A 26,345-nucleotide genomic window follows, 5' to 3' on the forward strand; every position below is an offset into this window, starting at 1 on the left:
GGGCATAAGTCATGACTCGTTTCGTTTGAAGACATGCAACTTGTTACACGCGTGCTTTGACTCAAGCGGAAGACATCTGTGTCGTTGTTAAGTAAGCTCCGCCCTTCAATTTTCCGCAATTTTGAGCAGTTTGTAAAACGCGTAAACCCGCTTTTATTCTGGAATTTTCGCGTCACGTGCACAAAACTTTTTTTACGTGAACTTTGGACCGATATCTAAAGATCTGTCAGATCGGATTTCTTTAACATTGAAACATGCTTTTTTAAATAATTCAAACAATATTGCATTTTTATGCAAATTATTCTTCTGCCTCTAAAACATACATGCAAAGTCACATTTTCATGACAAAATAGTGTAGAGGGTTAGTTCAAATATCACTGAAACCAATCTTACCCCAAATGGCCAAAGGGGGGCGCTATATAATTTTGAGCAGTTTGTAAAACGCTTAAACCCGTTTTTATTCTAGGATTTTTTTTTGCAATTTGCATGAAACATTCTACACGCAATCTAAGGACCTTTATCTAACATGCCTATGAAGTGCACACAAAACAATTATAAAATAATAATAATAAATATAGTTGCAAGCAGCGATAAAGTGGTCAAAGCCAAAAACACCTCAAATCATGAACACAGCCTGGGATGTGCGTGAAATCTTGCAAGCACCTTCCCAATAGGTCAAGGAACAGATACCAACCTTCTCACATTGGCCTGTTATAGCGCCACCAGCGGGTCAACTTTTGCACAACACATTTTTGGAACAAAATGGACCAATCTTTGACGTCAGTAACGTCAAAGAGAGCACTGTCTGCGATCTTGACATTTTGTGCTTTTATAGCCATTGTTTTCTGGCTTGAAGCGAGCCCACAATTGTTTCGAAGGAACAATATTTTTCTAGTTTATTTATCTATCAGGCAGGCAGTCATATCAAGTATCAAAAAACTTCGGTTCCTTTCTACTCCTACATACTTAGTGAGAAAATGAAAATAAAAACATCAATGTGTTCAGTTTACAGTGGCGAAGTGTGCTATTACTTTTTACAGCAATCGGCCAAATGGTGGCGCTGTAGGAAGCCTTCGAAAGTGCGAACTTTGAACAGGTATAGCTCATGCTGTGTTTGAGGTACAGGCATGAAACCTGTATACACGTATGCGTCTCCTCATGCCGAACAACTTTTAGCCTCTGACTTTTGACCTCTGACCTTTAGATCTCCCACAATTCGGAATTATATGAAAAACAGTAAAAATCTATCTCCTCCTGGGTTTTTTTCGATACGCGCACAAAACTTTTTTCACATGAACTTTGGACCAATACGGTCAAACTAATCTCGGCGGATTTCTTTTAAAGTGAAATATAATTTTTTAATAATTCAATAAATATTGCAGTTTTATGCAAATTATTCTTCTGCCTCTAAATCATACATGCAAAGTTACACGTTCATGGCATTTGGCAAAGATGTAGAGGGTTAGTCAAGGTATCACTGAAACCAATTTTATTCCAATCGGCCAAAGGGGGGCGCTATACGAAGCGTCTGAAAATTCAAACTTCAAACGGGCATAAGTCATGACTCGTTTCGTTTGAAGACATGCAACTTGTTACACGCGTGCTTTGACTCAAGCGGAAGACATCTGTGTCGTTGTTAAGTAAGCTCCGCCCTTCGATTTTCCGCCACTTTGAGCAGTTTGTAAAACGCCTAAACCCGCTTTTATTCTGGAATTTTCGCGTCACGTGCACAAAACTTTTTTTACGTGAACTTTGGACCGATATCTAAAGATCTGTCAGATCGGATTTCTTTAACATTGAAACATGCTTTTTTAAATAATTCAAACATTCTTCTGCCTCTAAAACATACAAGCAAAGTCACATTTTCATGACAAAATAGTGTAGAGGGTTAGTTCAAATATCACTGAAACCAATCTTACCCCAAATGGCCAAAGGGGGGCGCTATATAATTTTGAGCAGTTTGTAAAACGCTTAACTCTCTCCCAGCCATTTACAATAGGCTTGTGCGCCTATACTGCCAGGAATTTTATTAATTTCCAAGTTAGCTTTAATCTAACCCAACAGGGATCATATTGTTGTAAAATGTAGTACTAGTACTATCCACTAGAGTGTGCCCAACGATAATCTCCTAGAGTCTGGACTAGCGAGTGGACAGCAGTAGACCCATAATGGCGGCGCCCATTGGCGGCCATTATGTCTCCCGGTCCGCCGAACGGGAGCTATAAAACACGATCCGAACGTCGTGCACACGCCATTTACACTCGTTTTTGCTCTTGAGTGACCAATCTGTCAGTCCAGCCATTTTTTTCCGAATGAAAATCGGTCTAGATATGGTAAAGTTTGATAAGAAAAACGTCAACATTCAATGCTGTAAAAAGGCCCATTCTATGTTATGGCCGAACGACTTCCGGGTTACGTCATCGATGATGTCACTTCCTTCGAATATGTAACTTTAGACTAAAATTAAGCTAGAAAGGTCATTTATAGCTCAAAAAATGTCAAAAAAATACCAAAATGATCAGAAAATGATCCCCAAGGCGACGTTGGGCGATCTGGCTGCCTCACCCTCCTCAAAATGGCGATGGAAGGCGATTTGGCTGTGAACTAGTTAAACCCGTTTTTATTCTAGGATTTTTTTTGCAATTTGCATGAAACATTCTACACACAATCTAAGGACCTTTATCTAACATGCCTATGAAGTGCACACAAAAAAATTATAAAATAATAATAATAAATATAGCTGCAAGCAGCGATAAAGTGTCCAAAGCCAAAAACACCTCAAATCATGAACACAGCCTGGGATGTGCGTGAAATCTTGCAAGCACATTCCCAATAGGTCAAGGAACAGATACCAACCTTCTCACATTGGCCTGTTATAGCGCCACCATCGGGTCAACTTTTGCACAACACATTTTTGGAACAAAATGGACCAATCTTTGACGTCAGTAACGTCAAAGAGAGCACTGCCTGCGATCTTGACATTTTGTACTTTTATAGCCATTGTTTTCTGGCTTGAAGCGAGCCCACAATTGTTTCGAAAGAACAATATTTTTCTAGTTAATTTGTATTCTTCGAGATAAAACTGACAAAAAATACATGAACTCGACAAGGCCGGGGCTATTACAGTGAATGTGGCATGGATGTTACTGGGGGTTATTTGTTTTTGCTCACGAGCGGACCATGAAGTGCGCACAGATCGTGCACAATGCATGCAGTCGTGCACGATGATGGACACGAAAATTGCGCCAGGCAACCTCGAAAGTCAGACGCTTTTTAATGGCAGCAAACAAGTTAAGCTTTATAGTGTGATAGACATCATTGCTGTAGAACCAACCAGCACAATATGATACGTACATAAGCTACATTTACAGTGAAATCCTGAGGGTTGCCATAATATAACTCTGACAGGAAAAATTTACTCATGTTAGCCTGGTTCAGACCCTGAATCGCTAGCCACACCCCTTTAAAAAAAATTTGGGCGATTCAGGGAGTCTGGTGTTGCTCTCACTGAAGAGGTTTTCCTCGTTTGGAAATCCGTACGGCAAATCAGCGTTGTGAATCAGCGTCTTGTGATCGTGGGTGGGGGTTTCCAAGAACTCATGTGCAATTCGCCGGACGGGACCGTGCACATCGCATCGCGATAAAATGCGATTGCATCGATCTCGCTATGAAACATCAGTAGCAGACATGTTATGTTGTGTTTGATTACTAATTCGTTGTGCTCCTATTCCTGCTGTTTCTTTGGTTAGCAAGTAGCACTAGCAAGCAACAGGCTAGCCACTAGCCAGCCACACATAACAACACTACGTCATCTGCTTTGCTACTGTTGTGTTGGTCAGACGGTGAACCAATCGCAGAAGACTGCCTCTTTGGCAACGCCCATCCCAGAAACAGCTCTGGAGGGAAGCACTTTCAGACTGAATAATGGAGTGAAAGGAAATGTCAATTCAGGCTGAGTGTCAGGCTAGACTCATGAGGGGAACAGCCGTCATGCGGCTGCTGTCCAGCAGGGGTCTCACTCACCAGCGTGCGGCTCTCTATGACCTGATGCAGTAAGATGATGAACAGAGCGGAGGTGTTGATGGGAGAACCAAACGCCAACACGCCCACGTCTGAGCCGGCATACGCCTGAGGGAAACATAATACACATTCATATTATTAATGTTTTCCTTTTTCAAATAGTCAAAACATATTTATCTCCAAAACATATTTACATATTATAAAACATATTTATCTCCAGTACGATCGATCCCTGATCGTTGCCAAAGACGGGGGTACAAAAAGCGAGTAATTTCGATCACCGGTTGTCTAGTTATGAGACGTTGAATACAGCTGTATCGCCCAGACATGCAGCGCAAACTCCCAAGGCGGAGTTACAGGCATTTCTGTGAAAAAAAACCAAAAAAACAGGGAGCAGACGAGGATGTTGCGATGGTGTAATTCCCTGTGTTCCTGTGTTCCTGTGACTGTTAAATGGACTGATATATCAGAGCATTTTATATGAGTATTTCCGGAAGCACCCAAAGTTGATCACTGCAGTAAGTACTTGTTACGTCATCTTACTGGTGTACTGTGTACTATACTTGAAGTACGTAAGTACAGTATATGTAGTGTACTTACAAAATAAGGCACAAAGAAGCAGACAAGGCTCTGGTAGAAAGCATCCAGGATTGTCAGCCAGAACGTGGAGGGCACATAGACCTGTCAAAACAAAACAGATTCACCGTTTTAATATTAGAACGCTTCATACATCTGCTCTCCATTTAAACCGTCATTAAAAAAGGTTAAAAGCAAGATGTTTGGTTCACAATGGAACATTTACATCCCTCAAAACCTCGTTTCCCGGCCTAAATCTCCTTGTCTGCCTTTGTCTTCATGTGTCTTTCTTGTCAGTTTTCAAACAATTTATCTCCCAATAAAGTTGTTTATTATTGTGGGCTCGCTGAAAGCGGGCACACGTATGTTCCATAGACTGTAGAAAAATATGGACGATGCGAAGCCAAGGCATCAGAGATGCTAATGGCTGCCAACGGTCACGTGCAACCGCAGGGATACATGGGAGAATGTGGTCGGAGCCTCCCGAAATACAGCACACGAAGAACACAGCCGGCTGGTATCAGTTTAGTTGGCCACGCCCCCCCCGCAACTTTATCATTTATAAATTGGACCACATTTCGACAAAACGAATATGATGGTGATTGAAAGGCAATTTTAAACTAGCGATAGGAACCATACAGTATTCATGAAAATGTTAATTAAGGTTAGAAAACAAAAGGGGAAAATGAATGGGATCCAATGGAGGGCAATTCTTTTTGCGATCGGCCGGGGGGGGGAAACAGCGCAACTAGCGGCCAATCATAGGAAGTTTTACTTCCCAATTGGAGTCATTTTAAATCGGCAGAACTATGCCCCTGGTATGTTCTCCCAAATCTTTAGGACGTTTTTTCTCCTCAGAACTTCGGCACTTTATGCCCATGTATGGTGTTCCATGCTGGAGTGCCCGTTGGGCTGACCGGTTGCTACTGATTGGATGAATCAGAGAGGGTTGGGTAACTACATTATCATCCAGCCAATGCAAATTGGTGATTTGGTGTGCGACCTGATATAAATAACAACACCCACATGACATCTTTTCCACATGACGTCTTTTGAATTTTTAAATTTTAAATATTGACAGGCCTAACTACAGGTGACGCGATCACAGACAGTCACCACAGCGGATTGTGGCAGCGAGCATGGATCACAACGCCTACTGTGACGGCGATGCCAACAGCAAGGACGGCCCATGCATGAAAACCGGTCCCACTCCTTCACGGAGCCCACAGGAACTCCCAGCCGCAGACCGCACAGGTCATGACATCGCAGCCGCCCGCAGGGGCGTCACAAGGGGTAGGAAAGTGGGACTGAGTTACTAGGGCCCAAGGTGGAGGAGGGGCCTTAATTATTTTATACTTTAGCTATTGAAAAATAGCAGATATACAAGCTCACAGCGCGGCACCGAGTGCCGCGCTGCGAGCTTGTAGATCTGCTATTTTTGAAAAGTCGTGAATATGTGTGCAAATCTTTGAATATATGTATTTTTTAAGTGAACATTTGCAACTCAAATTTTGCTTCTGGGGGGGTCCCTGGAACTAAATATTTTGAGATGGGGTTCCGTGGCCAAATACATACCATTTTGGGGGTCCTTCACATGAAAAGGTTTGAGCTCCACTGACATAGAAACATAGGTTTTTCAAAAAACCTCAGAAGGATTTGAAATATTCAAAGATTTTCATGATTTTTCAAAAATAGCAGATCTACGAGTGCCGCGCTGTGAGCTTGTATATCTGCTATTTTTCAATAGTTAAAGCACAAGGGCCCCGCAGTGAATCCTTGTACCCGGGGCCCCAGAATTTGGTGCAACACCCCTGGCCATGCCCGTCTTGCTGATGTAGGACGCGCAGCGAGGGCACGGCTTGGCGTCGCCAGCCCTCCTCCGCAGCGTCACACGTCTGGTCGGGATGCCAGCGCCGCCTGCAGCCGTAGCAGAACTCCGTGCAGCAGCCCTCGCGCCCGCACGTGATCTTCGGGCAGCGGCCGCAGTCGGGGGCGATGGCGGCGTAGCCACAGTCGGCCGCGGGGCACCAGCGGCAGTCCCGGTCGGTCGCCAAACGCCTCCTCAACGCAAACTCCTCGTACTTCTCCACGAGGGCCCGCTCGCCAGCCAGGATCTTCCAGATATCGTGCGGGTGGAATTGCATCGGGCACTCGGGGCAGCCGATGTTGACCCGGCGAGATCCCTCGGAGATCCCGGTACCCAGGTGCCGGCGCAGGCAGTCCGCGCACGCCCGGTGGCGGCAGGGCATGATGTCCGGGAAGCAGGGGCGAAATTAGATCTTATTCTGCATGGGTTTTCAGATCAAAAGGGCCCTGTACTGCTGTGAGGGGGGCCCATAGATTAGGAGATTAGAAACCCCTAATATATTGGAAATGACAAAATACATATCGTCGTTGTCAGGTGTAAACCTCGTATCTCCAAGTTTCAAATTTGTATGTTCTTTCGCAAAGCAAAGCCCTGCTTCATCATAAAGGGCCGTCGCACAAAAGTAGTGAAAACAGCAGATCTACAAGCACACAACGCCTCGCGGTGCGAGGCGTTGTGTGCTTGTAGATCGGCTGTTTTCACTAGTTTAAATCATTTTTTAAAATGAAAAATGCAAAATGAACGGTTTTGGACATACAAGGTTTCCACCCGACAACGGCGATATAATAGCCTATGAATGTATAACACTGTCACCAGTAGGGCGGCCCTTGGGTTTATTAAACCTATCAACCCTATACAAATTACGCTTGTGCCGGGAAGCGGTCCGGCGCGTGCCACCCCAGGCACACCGGGCACTGCAGCGACTCTGACGACGGGCAGGCTCCATCGATCCTCTGTGCAGAAGACGCACAGCTGGCGTCGAAGGCGACCTCCATTTGAGACTCTGAGCACAGGAAATGTCTGAGGGATGCAAATATAGCCAGTGCTCTGACATCACAGTGACGTGGTTTGATTGATTGATTGATTGATTGACATCCGTAACATCCATAGAATCAGACCCTCAATCCTCACCCAGGAGTCAGCCCAGCTCCTCATCCAGACATCAGTCATATCAAAACTTGACTATTGTAACTCTCTCCTCACTGGTCAGACGTCAGTCATATCAAAACTTGACTATTGTAACTCTCTCCTCACTGGTCTCCCGGCATGCGCACTTAAGCCTCACCAACTGATCCAAAATGTCGCGGCACGACTGGTCTTCAACCAGACAAAATTCTCACACGTCTCCCCCCTTCTCCGCTCCTTCCACTGGCTCCCGGTTGCTGCCCGCACAGAATACAAAACACTGATGCTGGCCTTCAAAGCAGCCAAAGCCTTAAGTGCTTCGGGCCTCTTTTAGTCTTAGCTTAATGTCCCTTTGCGATTTGCATGATTTCAGGGCACAATTTTTAGGAGCAGTGTCCAAAAATGTGTTTGGAAAAATGGGCCTGATGGTGGCGCTATATGGGACAGATTCATGTTGAGGTCTGTCTCCGTGCCGCCGAGGCGGACGCGTGGGTACCGGCCCTGGCTCTCGTAGGCCGAGTTAGGCCATTTACGGCTCCGTAGAGCTGGGGCGTGCTCATCAGGTGTGTGTGTGTGTGTGTGTGTGTGTGTGTGTGTGTGTGTGTGTGTGTGTGTGTGTGTGTGTGTGTGTGGTACCTTGTGCGTGCTGGCGGCTCCGTAGAGCCGGGGCGTGCTCATCAGGGTGTGTGTGTGTGTGTGTGTGTGTGTGTGTGTGTGTGTCTGTGTGTGTCTGTGTGTGTGTGTGCGTGTGTGTGTGTGTGTGTGCGCGTGTGTGTGTGTGTGTGTGTGTGTGTGTGTGTGTGTGTGTGTGTGTGTGTGTGTGTGTGTGGGTACCTTGTGCGTGCTGGCGGCTCCGTACAGTCGGGGCGTGCTCGTCAGGGTGTGTGTGTGTGTGTGTGTGTGTGTGTGTGTGTGTGTGTGTGTGTGTGTGTGTAGTACCTTGTGCGTGCTCGCGGCTCCGTACAGTCGGGGCGTGCTCATCAGGGTGTGTGTGTGTGTGTGTGTGTGTGTGTGTGTGTGTGTGTGTGTGTGGTACCTTGTGCGTGCTGGCGGCTCCATAGAGCCGGGGCGTGCTCATCAGGGTGTGTGTGTGTGTGTGTGTGTGTGTGTGTGTAGTACCTTGTGCGTGCTGGCGGCTCCGTACAGCCAGGGCGTGCTCATCAGGCTCACGGCGGACACGTCCCGGTCCAGAACGCCGTAGACCAGCGGAGGCACGGAGGTGAAGAGCAGGTTGAACAGGATCAGGACCCAGGCGTTGATCATCACAGAGCCAGAGAACCCACAGAAGAACTGGTACCAGAAGAGCAGGTTCACGTACATCTGGAGACCACAACATAAACAGAACAGCAGGTTCACGTACATCTGGAGACCACAACATAAACAGAACAGCAGGTTCACGTACATCTGGAGACCACAACATAAACAGAACAGCAGGTTCACGTACATCTGGAGACCACAACATAAACAGAACAGCAGGTTCACGTACATCTGGAGACCACAACATAAACAGAACAGCAGGTTCACGTACATCTGGAGACCACAACATAAACAGAAGAGCAGGTTCACGTACATCTGGAGACCACAACATAAACAGAACAGCAGGTTCACGTACATCTGGAGACCACAACATAAACAGAACAGCAGGTTCACGTACATCTGGAGACCACAACATAAACAGAACAGCAGGTTCACGTACATCTGCAGACCACAAGAACACAGAACAGAAGGTTCACGTACATCTGCAGACCACAACAACACAGAAGAGCAGCTTCACATACATCTGGAGACCACAACATAAACAGAAGAGCAGGTTCACATACATCTGGAGACCACAACATAAACAGAAGAGCAGGTTCACATACATCTGGAGACCACAACATAAACAGAAGAGCAGGTTCACATACATCTGGAGACCACAACATAAACAGAAGAGCAGGTTCACATACATCTGGAGACCACAACATAAACAGAAGAGCAGGTTCACATACATCTGGAGACCACAACATAAACAGAAGAGCAGGTTCACATACATCTGGAGACCACAACATAAACAGAAGAGCAGGTTCACATACATCTGGAGACCACAACATAAACAAAAGAGCAGGTTCACATACATCTGGAGACCACAACATAAACAAAAGAGCAGGTTCACATACAGTATATCTGCACACCACAAAACACACACAAACACAAGCCTAGGTTATATTAAGCTTTTACATCTTCATGTGTTTCTTATTTCCTTTTTTTTCCCTTTTATTTTATTTTATTTTATTGCGACCGTCAGGTCGCAGTTACTATCAAAACCTCCACCGACTGTCAGTCAGTCTGTCACTTTTGCCCTTCTCATATCTCCGGCCATCGTTGCCCTGATCCATGCCAAACTTTGCACACACACACTCCTTGGCTGTCAAACCACTACTTCCATCCCTCATTTCTCACATGGTCCTCTTCTAGCGCCACCATGAGGCCGATTCTTGCAAAACACAGTTTTGGACACTGCTCCTACAAATGTTGCCCTAAAATCACGCAAAGCGGTACACAGTATGTCTACAGTTATGTCATCAACATGGATCTGTCATATTTAGATAGATAGATAGATAGATACCGGTAGATAGATACTTTTATTATCCCAAGGGGGAAATTAAGTTGTCCAGTTGTAGCACAGCAGTATACAGTTATTTACAAAGTTACAGAGAAGTAAGAAAAAAAGATAGATAAGAGGGAAAAAAAAACAACAAGAGCGCCACCATCAGGCCGATTTTTACATGCCACCTGACGGTCGCTTATCTCCCGATTTAGGGAGTCTTACTTGTTTTTGTAAAGGCTTCGTTTTAGTTTCTTATTGCTTGCACTCAAGTAGGCCATGTGTGGCCTGCTTGAGCGTGAGACGCAAGTTGGCACCTCAACAGAGTGCAGTTCCAGTTTTCACTACTTTTGAAGATTATTGTCATTGACAAAGACTAAAACTAAGGACCTTTTCCCTGTGATTTTAGTTTTGTTTTAGTTAGTGTTGTAACACATAACATAGTTTGAGTTATTATCATTATATTTAAACTTTTAATTTAAAGAAAGACAGAAAGAAAGACAGACAGACATGAAGGCAGGCAGACAGACAGACAGACAGACAGACAGACAGACAGACAGACATGCAGGCAGACATTCTCACCACGTTCTTGTAGAAGAAGATGAGGATCATGTTAAGATAGATAGATAGATAGATAGATAGATAGATAGATAGATAGATAGATAGATAGATAGATAGATAGGTTCTCACCACGTTCTTGTAGAAGAAGATGAGGATCATGTTAGCCAGGCGAGCGTAGCACCAGTGACCGTGGACCAGCAGCAGCTTGCGGAGATGTTTGAACCTGGAGATGGCAAAGTCACTGGACATCACCGCCTGAGGGGAGAGCACGCACACACACACACACACACACACACACACACACACACACACACACACACACACACACACACACACACACACACACATTAGCCAATAGTGCTGGTACAGACACTGGACAAGCCGGCTGCACCGTGCACAGTGATTCCTATTGACTCCTCCCTGGTGGAGACACGTACTGTGGGTCTGCTTTAGTGTGTCCACCTATCTTACATCTACTGCCAAACACGAGTTAGTGTGGGCTCGCCTGAAAGGAGAGAACACTATGTTATCTTCATTATTTATCTATCAGTCAAGTTCTCCTCGACAGTACACAGGCAGGGCCCTTAGCCAGTGAGGTGCAGCCAAAGGGTAGATCTTTGTGCCCATACATGGTGTTACATGCGAGCTAGTCTCGCGTAGCCAGACAACTATTCCACAATATCTGAATGCTATATAGAGTCTGGAACAGCAGCTCCCGAACGGCGAGTATCGGAAGTAGCCAGTGCTGCACTGAACTGTAGTCCCATTGGAAACATAACAGAAACACAATAGCTCAGACAAAGTCATTCGAGCGGCCTATTCTTGTTATGAGTGTATAGTTTAAGAAAACGTTTGAAAACAACATGGAAGTAACACCAACAACACCAGAGAAAGACGAAATAATGCCCCAAAAAATAAAGAAAGGAGACATAACGCTTCCAGTAGGACATGTTATTGCTACTGCACCAAGGGAGCGGTTGCGTCACATCCGCTTTATCTCGCACTCATCATTTCTATTCCGGTTTGCCAGACTGTATGCCGGGAGCATTTGGCCAAATCACGGAGGCAACAGTCTGGGCACGCAAGACTACATGCGAGCCCACACTGTTTTGTAGGAACAGTATTTCTATTCATATTTATAAAAAATATCAAAAAGATTAACGCCGCAACGTAGTGCCGAAGTGCCCCGGACATAGTGCTTCCAGTCTGGGCAGGAAACGGAAACCGACTTTACCTGCATTCCCTCCTGGCCAGATATTAAGCTAAATGCTTGTGGAAGTCATCGTGTGTTACCTGCATGCCCTCCTGGCCAGATATTAAGCTAAATGCTTGTGGAAGTCATCGTGTGTTACCTGCATGCCCTCCTGGCCAGATATTAAGCTAAATGCTTGTGGAAGTCATCATGTGTTACCTGCATGCCCTCCTGGCCAGATATTAAGCTAAATGCTTGTGGAAGTCATCATGTGTTACCTGCATGCCCTCCTGGACAGATATTTAGCTAAATGCTTGTGGAAGTCATCATGTGTTACCTGCATGCCCTCCTGGCCAGATATTAAGCTAAATGCTTGTGGAAGTCATCATGTGTTACCTGCATGCCCTCCTGGCCAGATATTAAGCTAAATGCTTGTGGAAGTCATCATGTGTTACCTGCATGCCCTCCTGGCCAGATATTAAGCTAAATGCTTGTGGAAGTCATCATGTGTTACCTGCATGCCCTCCTGGCCAGATATTAAGCTAAATGCTTGTGGAAGTCATCATGTGTTACCTGCATTCCCTCCTGGCCAGATATTAAGATAAATGCTTGTAGAAGTCATCATGTGTTACCTGCATTCCCTCCTGGCCAGATATTAAGATAAATGCTTGTAGAAGTCATCATGTGTTACCTGCATGCCCTCCTGGCCAGATATTAAGATAAATGCTTGTGGAAGTCATCATGTGTTACCTGCATTCCCTCCTGGCCAGATATTAAGCTAAATGCTTGTGGAAGTCATCATGTGTTACCTGCATTCCCTCCTGGCCAGATATTAAGCTAAATGCTTGTGGAAGTCATCATGTTTTACCTGCATTCCCTCCTGGCCAGATATTAAGCTAAATGCTTGTGGAAGTCATCATGTGTTACCTGCATTCCCTCCTGGCCAGATATTAAGCTAAATGCTTGTGGAAGTCATCATGTGTTACCTGCATTCCCTCCTGGCCAGATATTAAGCTAAATGCTTGTGGAAGTCATCATGTGTTACCTGCATGCCCTCCTGGTCAGATATTAAGATAAATGCTTGTGGAAGTCATCATGTGTTACCTGCATTCCCTCCTGGCCAGATATTAAGCTAAATGCTTGTGGAAGTCATCATGTGTTACCTGCATTCCCTCCTGGCCAGATATTAAGCTAAATGCTTGTAGAAGTCATCATGTGTTACCTGCATGCCCTCCTGGCCAGATATTAAGCTAAATGCTTGTGGAAGTCATCATGTGTTACCTGCATGCCCTCCTGGCCAGATATTAAGCTAAATGCTTGTAGAAGTCATCATGTGTTACCTGCATTCCCTCCTGGCCAGATATTAAGCTAAATGCTTGTGGAAGTCATCATGTGTTACCTGCATTCCCTCCTGGACAGATATTAAGCTAAATGCTTGTGGAAGTCATCGTGTGTTACCTGCATTCCCTCCTGGCCAGATATTAAGCTAAATGCTTGTAGAAGTCATCATGTGTTACCTGCATTCCCTCCTGGCCAGATATTAAGCTAAATGCTAGTGGAAGTCATCATGTGTTACCTGCATTCCCTCCTGGCCAGATATTAAGCTAAATGCTTGTGGAAGTCATCATGTGTTACCTACATGCCCTCCTGGCCAGATATTAAGCTAAATGCTTGTAGAAGTCATCATGTGTTACCTGCATGCCCTCCTGGCCAGATATTAAGCTAAATGCTTGTAGAAGTCATCATGTGTTACCTGCATGCCCTCCTGGCCAGATATTAAGCTAAATGCTTGTAGAAGTCATCATGTGTTACCTGCATGCCCTCCTGGCCAGATATTAAGCTAAATGCTTGTGGAAGTCATCATGTGTTACCTGCATTCCCTCCTGGACAGATATTAAGCTAAATGCTTGTAGAAGTCATCATGTGTTACCTGCATTCCCTCCTGGCCAGATATTAAGATAAATGCTTGTGGAAGTCATCATGTGTTACCTGCATGCCCTCCTGGCCAGATATTAAGCTAAATGCTTGTGGAAGTCATCATGTGTTACCTGCATTCCCTCCTGGCCAGATATTAAGCTAAATGCTTGTAGAAGTCATCATGTGTTACCTGCATTCCCTCCTGGCCAGATATTAAGCTAAATGCTTGTAGAAGTCATCATGTGTTACCTGCATGCCCTCCTGGCCAGATATTAAGCTAAATGCTTGTAGAAGTCATCATGTGTTACCTGCATGCCCTCCTGGCCAGATATTAAGCTAAATGCTTGTGGAAGTCATCATGTGTTACCTGCATGCCCTCCTGGCCAGATATTAAGCTAAATGCTTGTAGAAGTCATCATGTGTTACCTGCATGCCCTCCTGGTCAGATATTAAGCTAAATGCTTGTGGAAGTCATCGTGTGTTACCTGCATGCCCTCCTGGCCAGATATTAAGATAAATGCTTGTGGAAGTCATCGTGTGTTACCTGCATGCCCTCCTGGCCAGATATTAAGCTAAATGCTTGTGGAAGTCATCGTGTGTTACCTGCATGCCCTCCTGGCCAGATATTAAGATAAATGCTTGTAGAAGTCATCATGTGTTACCTGCATTCCCTCCTGGCCAGATATTAAGCTAAATGCTTGTGGAAGTCATCGTGTGTTACCTGCATGCCCTCCTGGCCAGATATTAAGCTAAATGCTTGTGGAAGTCATCATGTGTTACCTACATGCCCTCCTGGCCAGATATTAAGCTAAATGCTTGTGGAAGTCATCGTGTGTTACCTACATGCCCTCCTGGCCAGATATTAAGCTAAATGCTTGTGGAAGTCATCATGTGTTACCTGCATTCCCTCCTGGCCAGATATTAAGCTAAATGCTTGTGGAAGTCATCATGTGTTACCTGCATGCCCTCCTGGCCAGATATTAAGCTAAATGCTTGTGGAAGTCATCATGTGTTACCTGCATTCCCTCCTGGCCAGATATTAAGCTAAATGCTTGTGGAAGTCATCATGTGTTACCTGCATGCCCTCCTGGCCAGATATTAAGCTAAATGCTTGTAGAAGTCATCATGTGTTACCTGCATTCCCTCCTGGCCAGATATTAAGCTAAATGCTTGTGGAAGTCATCATGTGTTACCTGCATTCCCTCCTGGCCAGATATTAAGATAAATGCTTGTGGAAGTCATCATGTGTTACCTGCATTCCCTCCTGGCCAGATATTAAGCTAAATGCTTGTGGAAGTCATCATGTGTTACCTGCATGCCCTCCTGGCCAGATATTAAGCTAAATGCTTGTGGAAGTCATCGTGTGTTACCTGCATTCCCTCCTGGCCAGATATTAAGATAAATGCTTGTGGAAGTCATCATGTGTTACCTGCATGCCCTCCTGGCCAGATATTAAGATAAATGCTTGTGGAAGTCATCGTGTGTTACCTGCATGCCCTCCTGGCCAGATATTAAGCTAAATGCTTGTGGAAGTCATCATGTGTTACCTGCATGCCCTCCTGGCCAGATATTAAGCTAAATGCTTGTGGAAGTCATCATGTGTTACCTGCATGCCCTCCTGGCCAGATATTAAGCTAAATGCTTGTAGAAGTCATCATGTGTTACCTGCATGCCCTCCTGGCCAGATATTAAGCTAAATGCTTGTGGAAGTCATCATGTGTTACCTGCATTCCCTCCTGGCCAGATATTAAGCTAAATGCTTGTGGAAGTCATCATGTGTTACCTGCATGCCCTCCTGGCCAGATATTAAGCTAAATGCTTGTGGAAGTCATCATGTGTTACCTGCATTCCCTCCTGGCCAGATATTAAGCTAAATGCTTGTGGAAGTCATCATGTGTTACCTGCATGCCCTCCTGGCCAGATATTAAGCTAAATGCTTGTGGAAGTCATCATGTGTTACCTGCATTCCCTCCTGGCCAGATATTAAGCTAAATGCTTGTGGAAGTCATCATGTGTTACCTGCATGCCCTCCTGGCCAGATATTTAGCTAAATGCTTGTGGAAGTCATCATGTGTTACCTGCATTCCCTCCTGGCCAGATATTAAGCTAAATGCTTGTGGAAGTCATCATGTGTTACCTGCATTCCCTCCTGGCCAGATATTAAGCTAAATGCTAGTGGAAGTCATCATGTGTTACCTGCATTCCCTCCTGGCCAGATATTAAGCTAAATGCTTGTGGAAGTCATCATGTGTTACCTGCATGCCCTCCTGGCCAGATATTAAGCTAAATGCTTGTGGAAGTCATCATGTGTTACCTGCATTCCCTCCTGGCCAGATATTAAGCTAAATGCTTGTGGAAGTCATCGTGTGTTACCTGCATGCCCTCCTGGCCAGATATTAAGCTAAATGCTTGTAGAAGTCATCATGTGTTACCTGCATGCCCTCCTGGCCAGATATTAAGCTAAATGCTTGTGGAAGTCATCATGTGTTACCTGCATGCCCTCCTGGCCAGATATTAAGATAAATGCTTGTGGAAGTCATCATGTGTTACCTGCATGCCCTCCTGGTCAGATATTAAGCTAAATGCTTGTGGAAGTCATCGTGTGTTACCTGCATTCCCTCCTGGCCAGATATTAAGCTAAATGCTTGTGGAAGTCATCATGTGTTACCTGCATGCCCTCCTGGCCAGATATTAAGCTAAATGCTTGTGGAAGTCATCGTGTGTTACCTGCATGCCCTCCTGGCCAGATATTAAGCTAAATGCTTGTGGAAGTCATCGTGTGTTACCTGCATGCCCTCCTGGCCAGATATTAAGCTAAATGCTTGTGGAAGTCATCGTGTGTTACCTGCATGCCCTCCTGGCCAGATATTAAGCTAAATGCTTGTGGAAGTCATCATGTGTTACCTGCATGCCCTCCTGGCCAGATATTAAGCTAAATGCTTGTGGAAGTCATCGTGTGTTACCTGCATGCCCTCCTGGCCAGATATTAAGCTAAATGCTTGTGGAAGTCTTCATGTGTTACCTGCATGCCCTCCTGGCCAGATATTAAGCTAAATGCTTGTGGAAGTCATCATGTGTTACCTGCATGCCCTCCTGGCCAGATATTAAGCTAAATGCTTGTGGAAGTCATCATGTGTTACCTGCATGCCCTCCTGGCCAGATATTAAGCTAAATGCTTGTGGAAGTCATCATGTGTTACCTGCATGCCCTCCTGGCCAGATATTAAGCTAAATGCTTGTAGAAGTCATCGTGTGTTACCTGCATGCCCTCCTGGCCAGATATTAAGCTAAATGCTTGTAGAAGTCATCGTGTGTTACCTGCATTCCCTCCTGGCCAGATATTAAGCTAAATGCTTGTGGAAGTCATCATGTGTTACCTGCATTCCCTCCTGGCCAGATATTAAGCTAAATGCTTGCTAAATGCTTGTGGAAGTCATCGTGTGTTACCTGCATGCCCTCCTGGCCAGATATTAAGCTAAATGCTTGTAGAAGTCATCATGTGTTACCTGCATGCCCTCCTGGCCAGATATTAAGCTAAATGCTTGTGGAAGTCATCGTGTGTTACCTGCATTCCCTCCTGGCCAGATATTAAGCTAAATGCTAGTGGAAGTCATCATGTGTTACCTGCATGCCCTCCTGGCCAGATATTAAGCTAAATGCTTGTGGAAGTCATCATGTGTTACCTGCATTCCCTCCTGGCCAGATATTAAGATAAATGCTTGTGGAAGTCATCATGTGTTACCTGCATGCCCTCCTGGCCAGATATTAAGCTAAATGCTTGTGGAAGTCATCATGTGTTACCTGCATGCCCTCCTGGCCAGATATTAAGCTAAATGCTTGTGGAAGTCATCATGTGTTACCTACATGCCCTCCTGGCCAGATATTAAGCTAAATGCTTGTAGAAGTCATCGTGTGTTACCTACATGCCCTCCTGGCCAGATATTAAGCTAAATGCTTGTAGAAGTCATCGTGTGTTACCTGCATTCCCTCCTGGCCAGATATTAAGCTAAATGCTTGTAGAAGTCATCGTGTGTTACCTGCATGCCCTCCTGGCCAGATATTAAGCTAAATGCTTGTGGAAGTCATCGTGTGTTACCTGCATGCCCTCCTGGCCAGATATTAAGCTAAATGCTTGTGGAAGTCATCATGTGTTACCTGCATGCCCTCCTGGCCAGATATTAAGCTAAATGCTTGTGGAAGTCATCATGTGTTACCTACATGCCCTCCTGGCCAGATATTAAGCTAAATGCTTGTAGAAGTCATCGTGTGTTACCTACATGCCCTCCTGGCCAGATATTAAGCTAAATGCTTGTGGAAGTCATCGTGTGTTACCTGCATGCCCTCCTGGCCAGATATTAAGCTAAATGCTTGTGGAAGTCATCGTGTGTTACCTGCATGCCCTCCTGGCCAGATATTAAGCTAAATGCTTGTAGAAGTCATCGTGTGTTACCTGCATGCCCTCCTGGCCAGATATTAAGCTAAATGCTTGTGGAAGTCATCATGTGTTACCTGCATGCCCTCCTGGCCAGATATTAAGATAAATGCTTGTGGAAGTCATCGTGTGTTACCTGCATGCCCTCCTGGTCAGATATTAAGCTAAATGCTTGTGGAAGTCATCGTGTGTTACCTGCATTCCCTCCTGGCCAGATATTAAGCTAAATGCTTGTGGAAGTCATCATGTGTTACCTGCATGCCCTCCTGGCCAGATATTAAGCTAAATGCTTGTGGAAGTCATCGTGTGTTACCTGCATGCCCTCCTGGCCAGATATTAAGCTAAATGCTTGTGGAAGTCATCGTGTGTTACCTGCATGCCCTCCTGGCCAGATATTAAGCTAAATGCTTGTGGAAGTCATCGTGTGTTACCTGCATGCCCTCCTGGCCAGATATTAAGCTAAATGCTTGTGGAAGTCATCGTGTGTTACCTGCATGCCCTCCTGGCCAGATATTAAGCTAAATGCTTGTGGAAGTCATCGTGTGTTACCTGCATGCCCTCCTGGCCAGATATTAAGCTAAATGCTTGTGGAAGTCATCATGTGTTACCTGCATGCCCTCCTGGCCAGATATTAAGCTAAATGCTTGTGGAAGTCATCATGTGTTACCTGCATGCCCTCCTGGCCAGATATTAAGCTAAATGCTTGTGGAAGTCATCATGTGTTACCTGCATGCCCTCCTGGCCAGATATTAAGCTAAATGCTTGTGGAAGTCATCGTGTGTTACCTGCATGCCCTCCTGGCCAGATATTAAGCTAAATGCTTGTAGAAGTCATCGTGTGTTACCTGCATGCCCTCCTGGCCAGATATTAAGCTAAATGCTTGTAGAAGTCATCGTGTGTTACCTGCATTCCCTCCTGGACAGATATTAAGCTAAATGCTTGTGGAAGTCATCATGTGTTACCTGCATTCCCTCCTGGCCAGATATTAAGCTAAATGCTTGTGGAAGTCATCATGTGTTACCTGCATTCCCTCCTGGCCAGATATTAAGCTAAATGCTTGTGGAAGTCATCGTGTGTTACCTACATGCCCTCCTGGCCAGATATTAAGCTAAATGCTTGTGGAAGTCATCGTGTGTTACCTGCATGCCCTCCTGGCCAGATATTAAGCTAAATGCTTGTGGAAGTCATCGTGTGTTACCTGCATGCCCTCCTGGCCAGATATTAAGCTAAATGCTTGTAGAAGTCATCGTGTGTTACCTGCATGCCCTCCTGGCCAGATATTAAGCTAAATGCTTGTGGAAGTCATCGTGTGTTACCTGCATTCCCTCCTGGCCAGATATTAAGCTAAATGCTAGTGGAAGTCATCATGTTTTACCTGCATGCCCTCCTGGCCAGATATTAAGCTAAATGCTTGTGGAAGTCATCATGTGTTACCTGCATTCCCTCCTGGCCAGATATTAAGATAAATGCTTGTGGAAGTCATCATGTGTTACCTGCATGCCCTCCTGGCCAGATATTAAGCTAAATGCTTGTGGAAGTCATCATGTGTTACCTGCATGCCCTCCTGGCCAGATATTAAGCTAAATGCTTGTGGAAGTCATCATGTGTTACCTACATGCCCTCCTGGCCAGATATTAAGCTAAATGCTTGTAGAAGTCATCGTGTGTTACCTACATGCCCTCCTGGCCAGATATTAAGCTAAATGCTTGTAGAAGTCATCGTGTGTTACCTGCATTCCCTCCTGGCCAGATATTAAGCTAAATGCTTGTAGAAGTCATCGTGTGTTACCTGCATGCCCTCCTGGCCAGATATTAAGCTAAATGCTTGTGGAAGTCATCGTGTGTTACCTGCATGCCCTCCTGGCCAGATATTAAGCTAAATGCTTGTGGAAGTCATCATGTGTTACCTGCATGCCCTCCTGGCCAGATATTAAGCTAAATGCTTGTGGAAGTCATCATGTGTTACCTACATGCCCTCCTGGCCAGATATTAAGCTAAATGCTTGTAGAAGTCATCGTGTGTTACCTACATGCCCTCCTGGCCAGATATTAAGCTAAATGCTTGTGGAAGTCATCATGTGTTACCTGCATGCCCTCCTGGCCAGATATTAAGCTAAATGCTTGTGGAAGTCATCATGTGTTACCTGCATTCCCTCCTGGTCAGATATTAAGCTAAATGCTTGTAGAAGTCATCATGTGTTACCTGCATGCCCTCCTGGCCAGATATTAAGCTAAATGCTTGTGGAAGTCATCGTGTGTTACCTGCATTCCCTCCTGGCCAGATATTAAGCTAAATGCTAGTGGAAGTCATCATGTGTTACCTGCATGCCCTCCTGGCCAGATATTAAGCTAAATGCTTGTGGAAGTCATCATGTGTTACCTGCATTCCCTCCTGGCCAGATATTAAGATAAATGCTTGTGGAAGTCATCATGTGTTACCTGCATGCCCTCCTGGCCAGATATTAAGCTAAATGCTTGTGGAAGTCATCATGTGTTACCTGCATGCCCTCCTGGCCAGATATTAAGCTAAATGCTTGTGGAAGTCATCATGTGTTACCTACATGCCCTCCTGGCCAGATATTAAGCTAAATGCTTGTAGAAGTCATCGTGTGTTACCTACATGCCCTCCTGGCCAGATATTAAGCTAAATGCTTGTAGAAGTCATCGTGTGTTACCTGCATTCCCTCCTGGCCAGATATTAAGCTAAATGCTTGTAGAAGTCATCGTGTGTTACCTGCATGCCCTCCTGGCCAGATATTAAGCTAAATGCTTGTGGAAGTCATCGTGTGTTACCTGCATGCCCTCCTGGCCAGATATTAAGCTAAATGCTTGTGGAAGTCATCATGTGTTACCTGCATGCCCTCCTGGCCAGATATTAAGCTAAATGCTTGTGGAAGTCATCATGTGTTACCTACATGCCCTCCTGGCCAGATATTAAGCTAAATGCTTGTAGAAGTCATCGTGTGTTACCTACATGCCCTCCTGGCCAGATATTAAGCTAAATGCTTGTGGAAGTCATCGTGTGTTACCTGCATGCCCTCCTGGCCAGATATTAAGCTAAATGCTTGTGGAAGTCATCGTGTGTTACCTGCATGCCCTCCTGGCCAGATATTAAGCTAAATGCTTGTAGAAGTCATCATGTGTTACCTGCATGCCCTCCTGGCCAGATATTAAGCTAAATGCTTGTGGAAGTCATCATGTGTTACCTGCATGCCCTCCTGGCCAGATATTAAGATAAATGCTTGTGGAAGTCATCATGTGTTACCTGCATGCCCTCCTGGTCAGATATTAAGCTAAATGCTTGTGGAAGTCATCGTGTGTTACCTGCATTCCCTCCTGGCCAGATATTAAGCTAAATGCTTGTGGAAGTCATCATGTGTTACCTGCATGCCCTCCTGGCCAGATATTAAGCTAAATGCTTGTGGAAGTCATCGTGTGTTACCTGCATGCCCTCCTGGCCAGATATTAAGCTAAATGCTTGTGGAAGTCATCGTGTGTTACCTGCATGCCCTCCTGGCCAGATATTAAGCTAAATGCTTGTGGAAGTCATCGTGTGTTACCTGCATGCCCTCCTGGCCAGATATTAAGCTAAATGCTTGTGGAAGTCATCATGTGTTACCTGCATGCCCTCCTGGCCAGATATTAAGCTAAATGCTTGTGGAAGTCATCGTGTGTTACCTGCATGCCCTCCTGGCCAGATATTAAGCTAAATGCTTGTGGAAGTCATCATGTGTTACCTGCATGCCCTCCTGGCCAGATATTAAGCTAAATGCTTGTGGAAGTCATCATGTGTTACCTGCATGCCCTCCTGGCCAGATATTAAGCTAAATGCTTGTGGAAGTCATCATGTGTTACCTGCATGCCCTCCTGGCCAGATATTAAGCTAAATGCTTGTGGAAGTCATCATGTGTTACCTGCATGCCCTCCTGGCCAGATATTAAGCTAAATGCTTGTAGAAGTCATCGTGTGTTACCTGCATGCCCTCCTGGCCAGATATTAAGCTAAATGCTTGTAGAAGTCATCGTGTGTTACCTGCATTCCCTCCTGGACAGATATTAAGCTAAATGCTTGTGGAAGTCATCATGTGTTACCTGCATTCCCTCCTGGCCAGATATTAAGCTAAATGCTTGTGGAAGTCATCATGTGTTACCTGCATTCCCTCCTGGCCAGATATTAAGCTAAATGCTTGTGGAAGTCATCATGTGTTACCTACATGCCCTCCTGGCCAGATATTAAGCTAAATGCTTGTGGAAGTCATCGTGTGTTACCTGCATGCCCTCCTGGCCAGATATTAAGCTAAATGCTTGTGGAAGTCATCGTGTGTTACCTGCATGCCCTCCTGGCCAGATATTAAGCTAAATGCTTGTAGAAGTCATCATGTGTTACCTGCATGCCCTCCTGGCCAGATATTAAGCTAAATGCTTGTGGAAGTCATCGTGTGTTACCTGCATTCCCTCCTGGCCAGATATTAAGCTAAATGCTAGTGGAAGTCATCATGTTTTACCTGCATGCCCTCCTGGCCAGATATTAAGCTAAATGCTTGTGGAAGTCATCATGTGTTACCTGCATTCCCTCCTGGCCAGATATTAAGATAAATGCTTGTGGAAGTCATCATGTGTTACCTGCATGCCCTCCTGGCCAGATATTAAGCTAAATGCTTGTGGAAGTCATCATGTGTTACCTGCATGCCCTCCTGGCCAGATATTAAGCTAAATGCTTGTGGAAGTCATCATGTGTTACCTACATGCCCTCCTGGCCAGATATTAAGCTAAATGCTTGTAGAAGTCATCGTGTGTTACCTACATGCCCTCCTGGCCAGATATTAAGCTAAATGCTTGTAGAAGTCATCGTGTGTTACCTGCATTCCCTCCTGGCCAGATATTAAGCTAAATGCTTGTAGAAGTCATCGTGTGTTACCTGCATGCCCTCCTGGCCAGATATTAAGCTAAATGCTTGTGGAAGTCATCGTGTGTTACCTGCATGCCCTCCTGGCCAGATATTAAGCTAAATGCTTGTGGAAGTCATCATGTGTTACCTGCATGCCCTCCTGGCCAGATATTAAGCTAAATGCTTGTGGAAGTCATCATGTGTTACCTACATGCCCTCCTGGCCAGATATTAAGCTAAATGCTTGTAGAAGTCATCGTGTGTTACCTACATGCCCTCCTGGCCAGATATTAAGCTAAATGCTTGTGGAAGTCATCATGTGTTACCTGCATGCCCTCCTGGCCAGATATTAAGCTAAATGCTTGTGGAAGTCATCATGTGTTACCTGCATTCCCTCCTGGTCAGATATTAAGCTAAATGCTTGTAGAAGTCATCATGTGTTACCTGCATTCCCTCCTGGCCAGATATTAAGCTAAATGCTTGTGGAAGTCATCGTGTGTTACCTGCATTCCCTCCTGGCCAGATATTAAGATAAATGCTTGTGGAAGTCATCATGTGTTACCTGCATTCCCTCCTGGACAGATATTAAGATAAATGCTTGTGGAAGTCATCATGTGTTACCTGCATGCCCTCCTGGCCAGATATTAAGCTAAATGCTTGTGGAAGTCATCGTGTGTTACCTGCATGCCCTCCTGGCCAGATATTAAGCTAAATGCTTGTGGAAGTCATCATGTGTTACCTGCATTCCCTCCTGGTCAGATATTAAGCTAAATGCTTGTGGAAGTCATCGTGTGTTACCTGCATTCCCTCCTGGACAGATATTAAGATAAATGCTTGTGGAAGTCATCATGTGTTACCTGCATGCCCTCCTGGCCAGATATTAAGCTAAATGCTTGTGGAAGTCATCGTGTGTTACCTGCATGCCCTCCTGGCCAGATATTAAGCTAAATGCTTGTGGAAGTCATCATGTGTTACCTGCATGCCCTCCTGGCCAGATATTAAGCTAAATGCTTGTAGAAGTCATCATGTGTTACCTGCATGCCCTCCTGGCCAGATATTAAGATAAATGCTTGTGGAAGTCATCATGTGTTACCTGCATGCCCTCCTGGCCAGATATTAAGCTAAATGCTTGTGGAAGTCATCATGTGTTACCTGCATGCCCTCCTGGCCAGATATTAAGCTAAATGCTTGTGGAAGTCATCATGTGTTACCTGCATTCCCTCCTGGCCAGATATGCCAATGCCCACATCGGCCACCTGGATCATGCTGACATCGTTGGCACCGTCACCTGTATGACAGAGACACATTAGACACACCCAAACACCCTGAACATGATACAGCTGGCTCCAATCAGGCCTGGGTCAAGTAAGCCATTTACCATGAGAGGGAGTGGGTTGTTGGCTGATTTACCATTTTGTTGCCTGAAACAGTGGTAAATCAGCCAACGACCCATGATCTCGAATGGTAAATTGCTTTTCTACCACTTTTTACATATAAATGAAAGAAAACACAGTTGTAACTTGCAAGGATCTTTAGTTACAAGCATTACTTGTTTCAGTGGGCGGGGTCCATGAGCCAACTCAAGGTTGTTGACTGATTTACCACTGTTTTAAGCCAATCAGAATCCAGTATTTGAACATGTGACCACAAAAAGTGGTAGAAATAGGATTTCTAAATGATTATTATTAGCACTGGTTTCCAGTGCTCGGAGCAGCAAGCTATTGCAGGGGTTCTCAACCTGTGGGTCGGGATTAGCATGTTAACACAGAGCTACGCTGAATATTCTGTGACAGAGGTCTTCAACGTTTTCAGGCCAAGGACCCCTTAGCCGAGTGAGAGATGAAGCATATAGTTTCATCGTTTGACAGCACAATCATCAGTGTATTTTGGATTCATGTCAATTTGTGTTGAACCGTCAATACTTAATAAACGTGACCTTTCACTCTGTACTTAGTCTGCTCTTTTTCTCCTCTACACCAAAGCTCTTTGCCAAAAATAGCAGATCTACAAGCTCACAACGCCTCGCGCTGCGAGGCGTTGTGAGCTTGTAGATCTGACTAAAGTTCTGAGAATATGGACACCATAGGGTTCAAGAGTGGTTAATACAAAAAAGGAGAAAAAAGGTTTATATCACACAAAGATTTGGAGGACCCCCTGTAGTAACTCTGAGGACCCCCTAGGGGTCCCGGACCCCCTGTTGAAGACCCATGTTCTATGATTTCTCAAAGGTTAAATGAATCAACAGATTAATATTTAGAATGAAGCATAGTTTCAGTCCGCTGCTCACCTATGGCCAGGGTCATGACGTTGAGGTGGTCCCTGACCAGTTTAATAATTAGAATGAAGCATGGTTTCGGTCCACTGCTCACCTATGGCCAGGGTCATGACGTATAGTTTAATAATTAGAATGAAGCATGGTTTCGGTCCACTGCTCACCTATGGCCAGGGTCATGACGTATAGTTTAATAATTAGAATGAAGCATGGTTTCGGTCCACTGCTCACCTATGGCCAGCGTCATGACGTATAGTTTAATAATTAGAATGAAGCATAGTTTCAGTCCACTGCTCACCTATGGCCAGCGTCATGACGTTGAGGTGGTCCCTGACCAGATTAATAATTAGAATTCTGCTCACCTATGGCCAGGGTCATGACGTATAGATTAATAATTAGAATGAAGCATAGTTTCAGTCCACTGCTCACCTATGGCCAGCGTCATGACGTTGAGGTGGTCCCTGACCAGATTAATAATTAGAATTCTGCTCACCTATGGCCAGGGTCATGACGTATAGTTTAATAATTAGAATGAAGCATGGTTTCAGTCCACTGCTCACCTATGGCCAGGGTCATGACGTATAGATTAATAATTAGAATGAAGCATAGTTTCAGTCCACTGCTCACCTATGGCCAGCGTCATGACGTATAGGTTAATCTATCTATAAATGCGAGAAGTCTCTGCGTGTGTGTCTGTCTGTCTGTATGTCTGTGTGTCTGTAATCCGCGTATCTCGAGAACCGTTCGTCCCACCGGCTTCAGATTCGGCACACGCGTTCCCCGCCGCGGCACGGAGTGCAGTGCCGGGTCTCGACCCGACCCGACGCGCGCTTTTCCCGAACCGGCGCGAAACGTTCGGAATCTCCTTATGCGGGGTTGATTGTTGACATCAGGCTGTTCCGGAGGAAATCGGCAT

The 26,345-nt window shown here is 45.2% G+C and overlaps 1 protein-coding gene across 1 annotated transcript in view; it reads right to left on the minus strand.

Annotated features, from left to right (window-relative positions):
- The window catches only part of atp10d (ATPase phospholipid transporting 10D), a 133,197-nt gene that overhangs the window by 4,966 nt on the left and 101,886 nt on the right, over positions 1 to 26,345 (minus strand). Inside the window, exons 21-25 of the mRNA XM_080751388.1 lie at positions 24,369 to 24,445; positions 10,863 to 10,988; positions 8,708 to 8,908; positions 4,621 to 4,701; positions 4,024 to 4,128 (exon numbers count right to left, since the gene is read on the minus strand). Coding sequence (XP_080607514.1) covers positions 4,024 to 4,128; positions 4,621 to 4,701; positions 8,708 to 8,908; positions 10,863 to 10,988; positions 24,369 to 24,445 — 590 coding nt within the window. The remainder of the gene's footprint in view (positions 1 to 4,023; positions 4,129 to 4,620; positions 4,702 to 8,707; positions 8,909 to 10,862; positions 10,989 to 24,368; positions 24,446 to 26,345) is intronic.

The sequence above is a fragment of the Nannobrachium achirus genome (genome assembly GCF_963921795.1).
Source record: "Nannobrachium achirus genome assembly, chromosome: 20".
NCBI classification, from domain to species: domain Eukaryota; kingdom Metazoa; phylum Chordata; class Actinopteri; order Myctophiformes; family Myctophidae; genus Nannobrachium; species Nannobrachium achirus.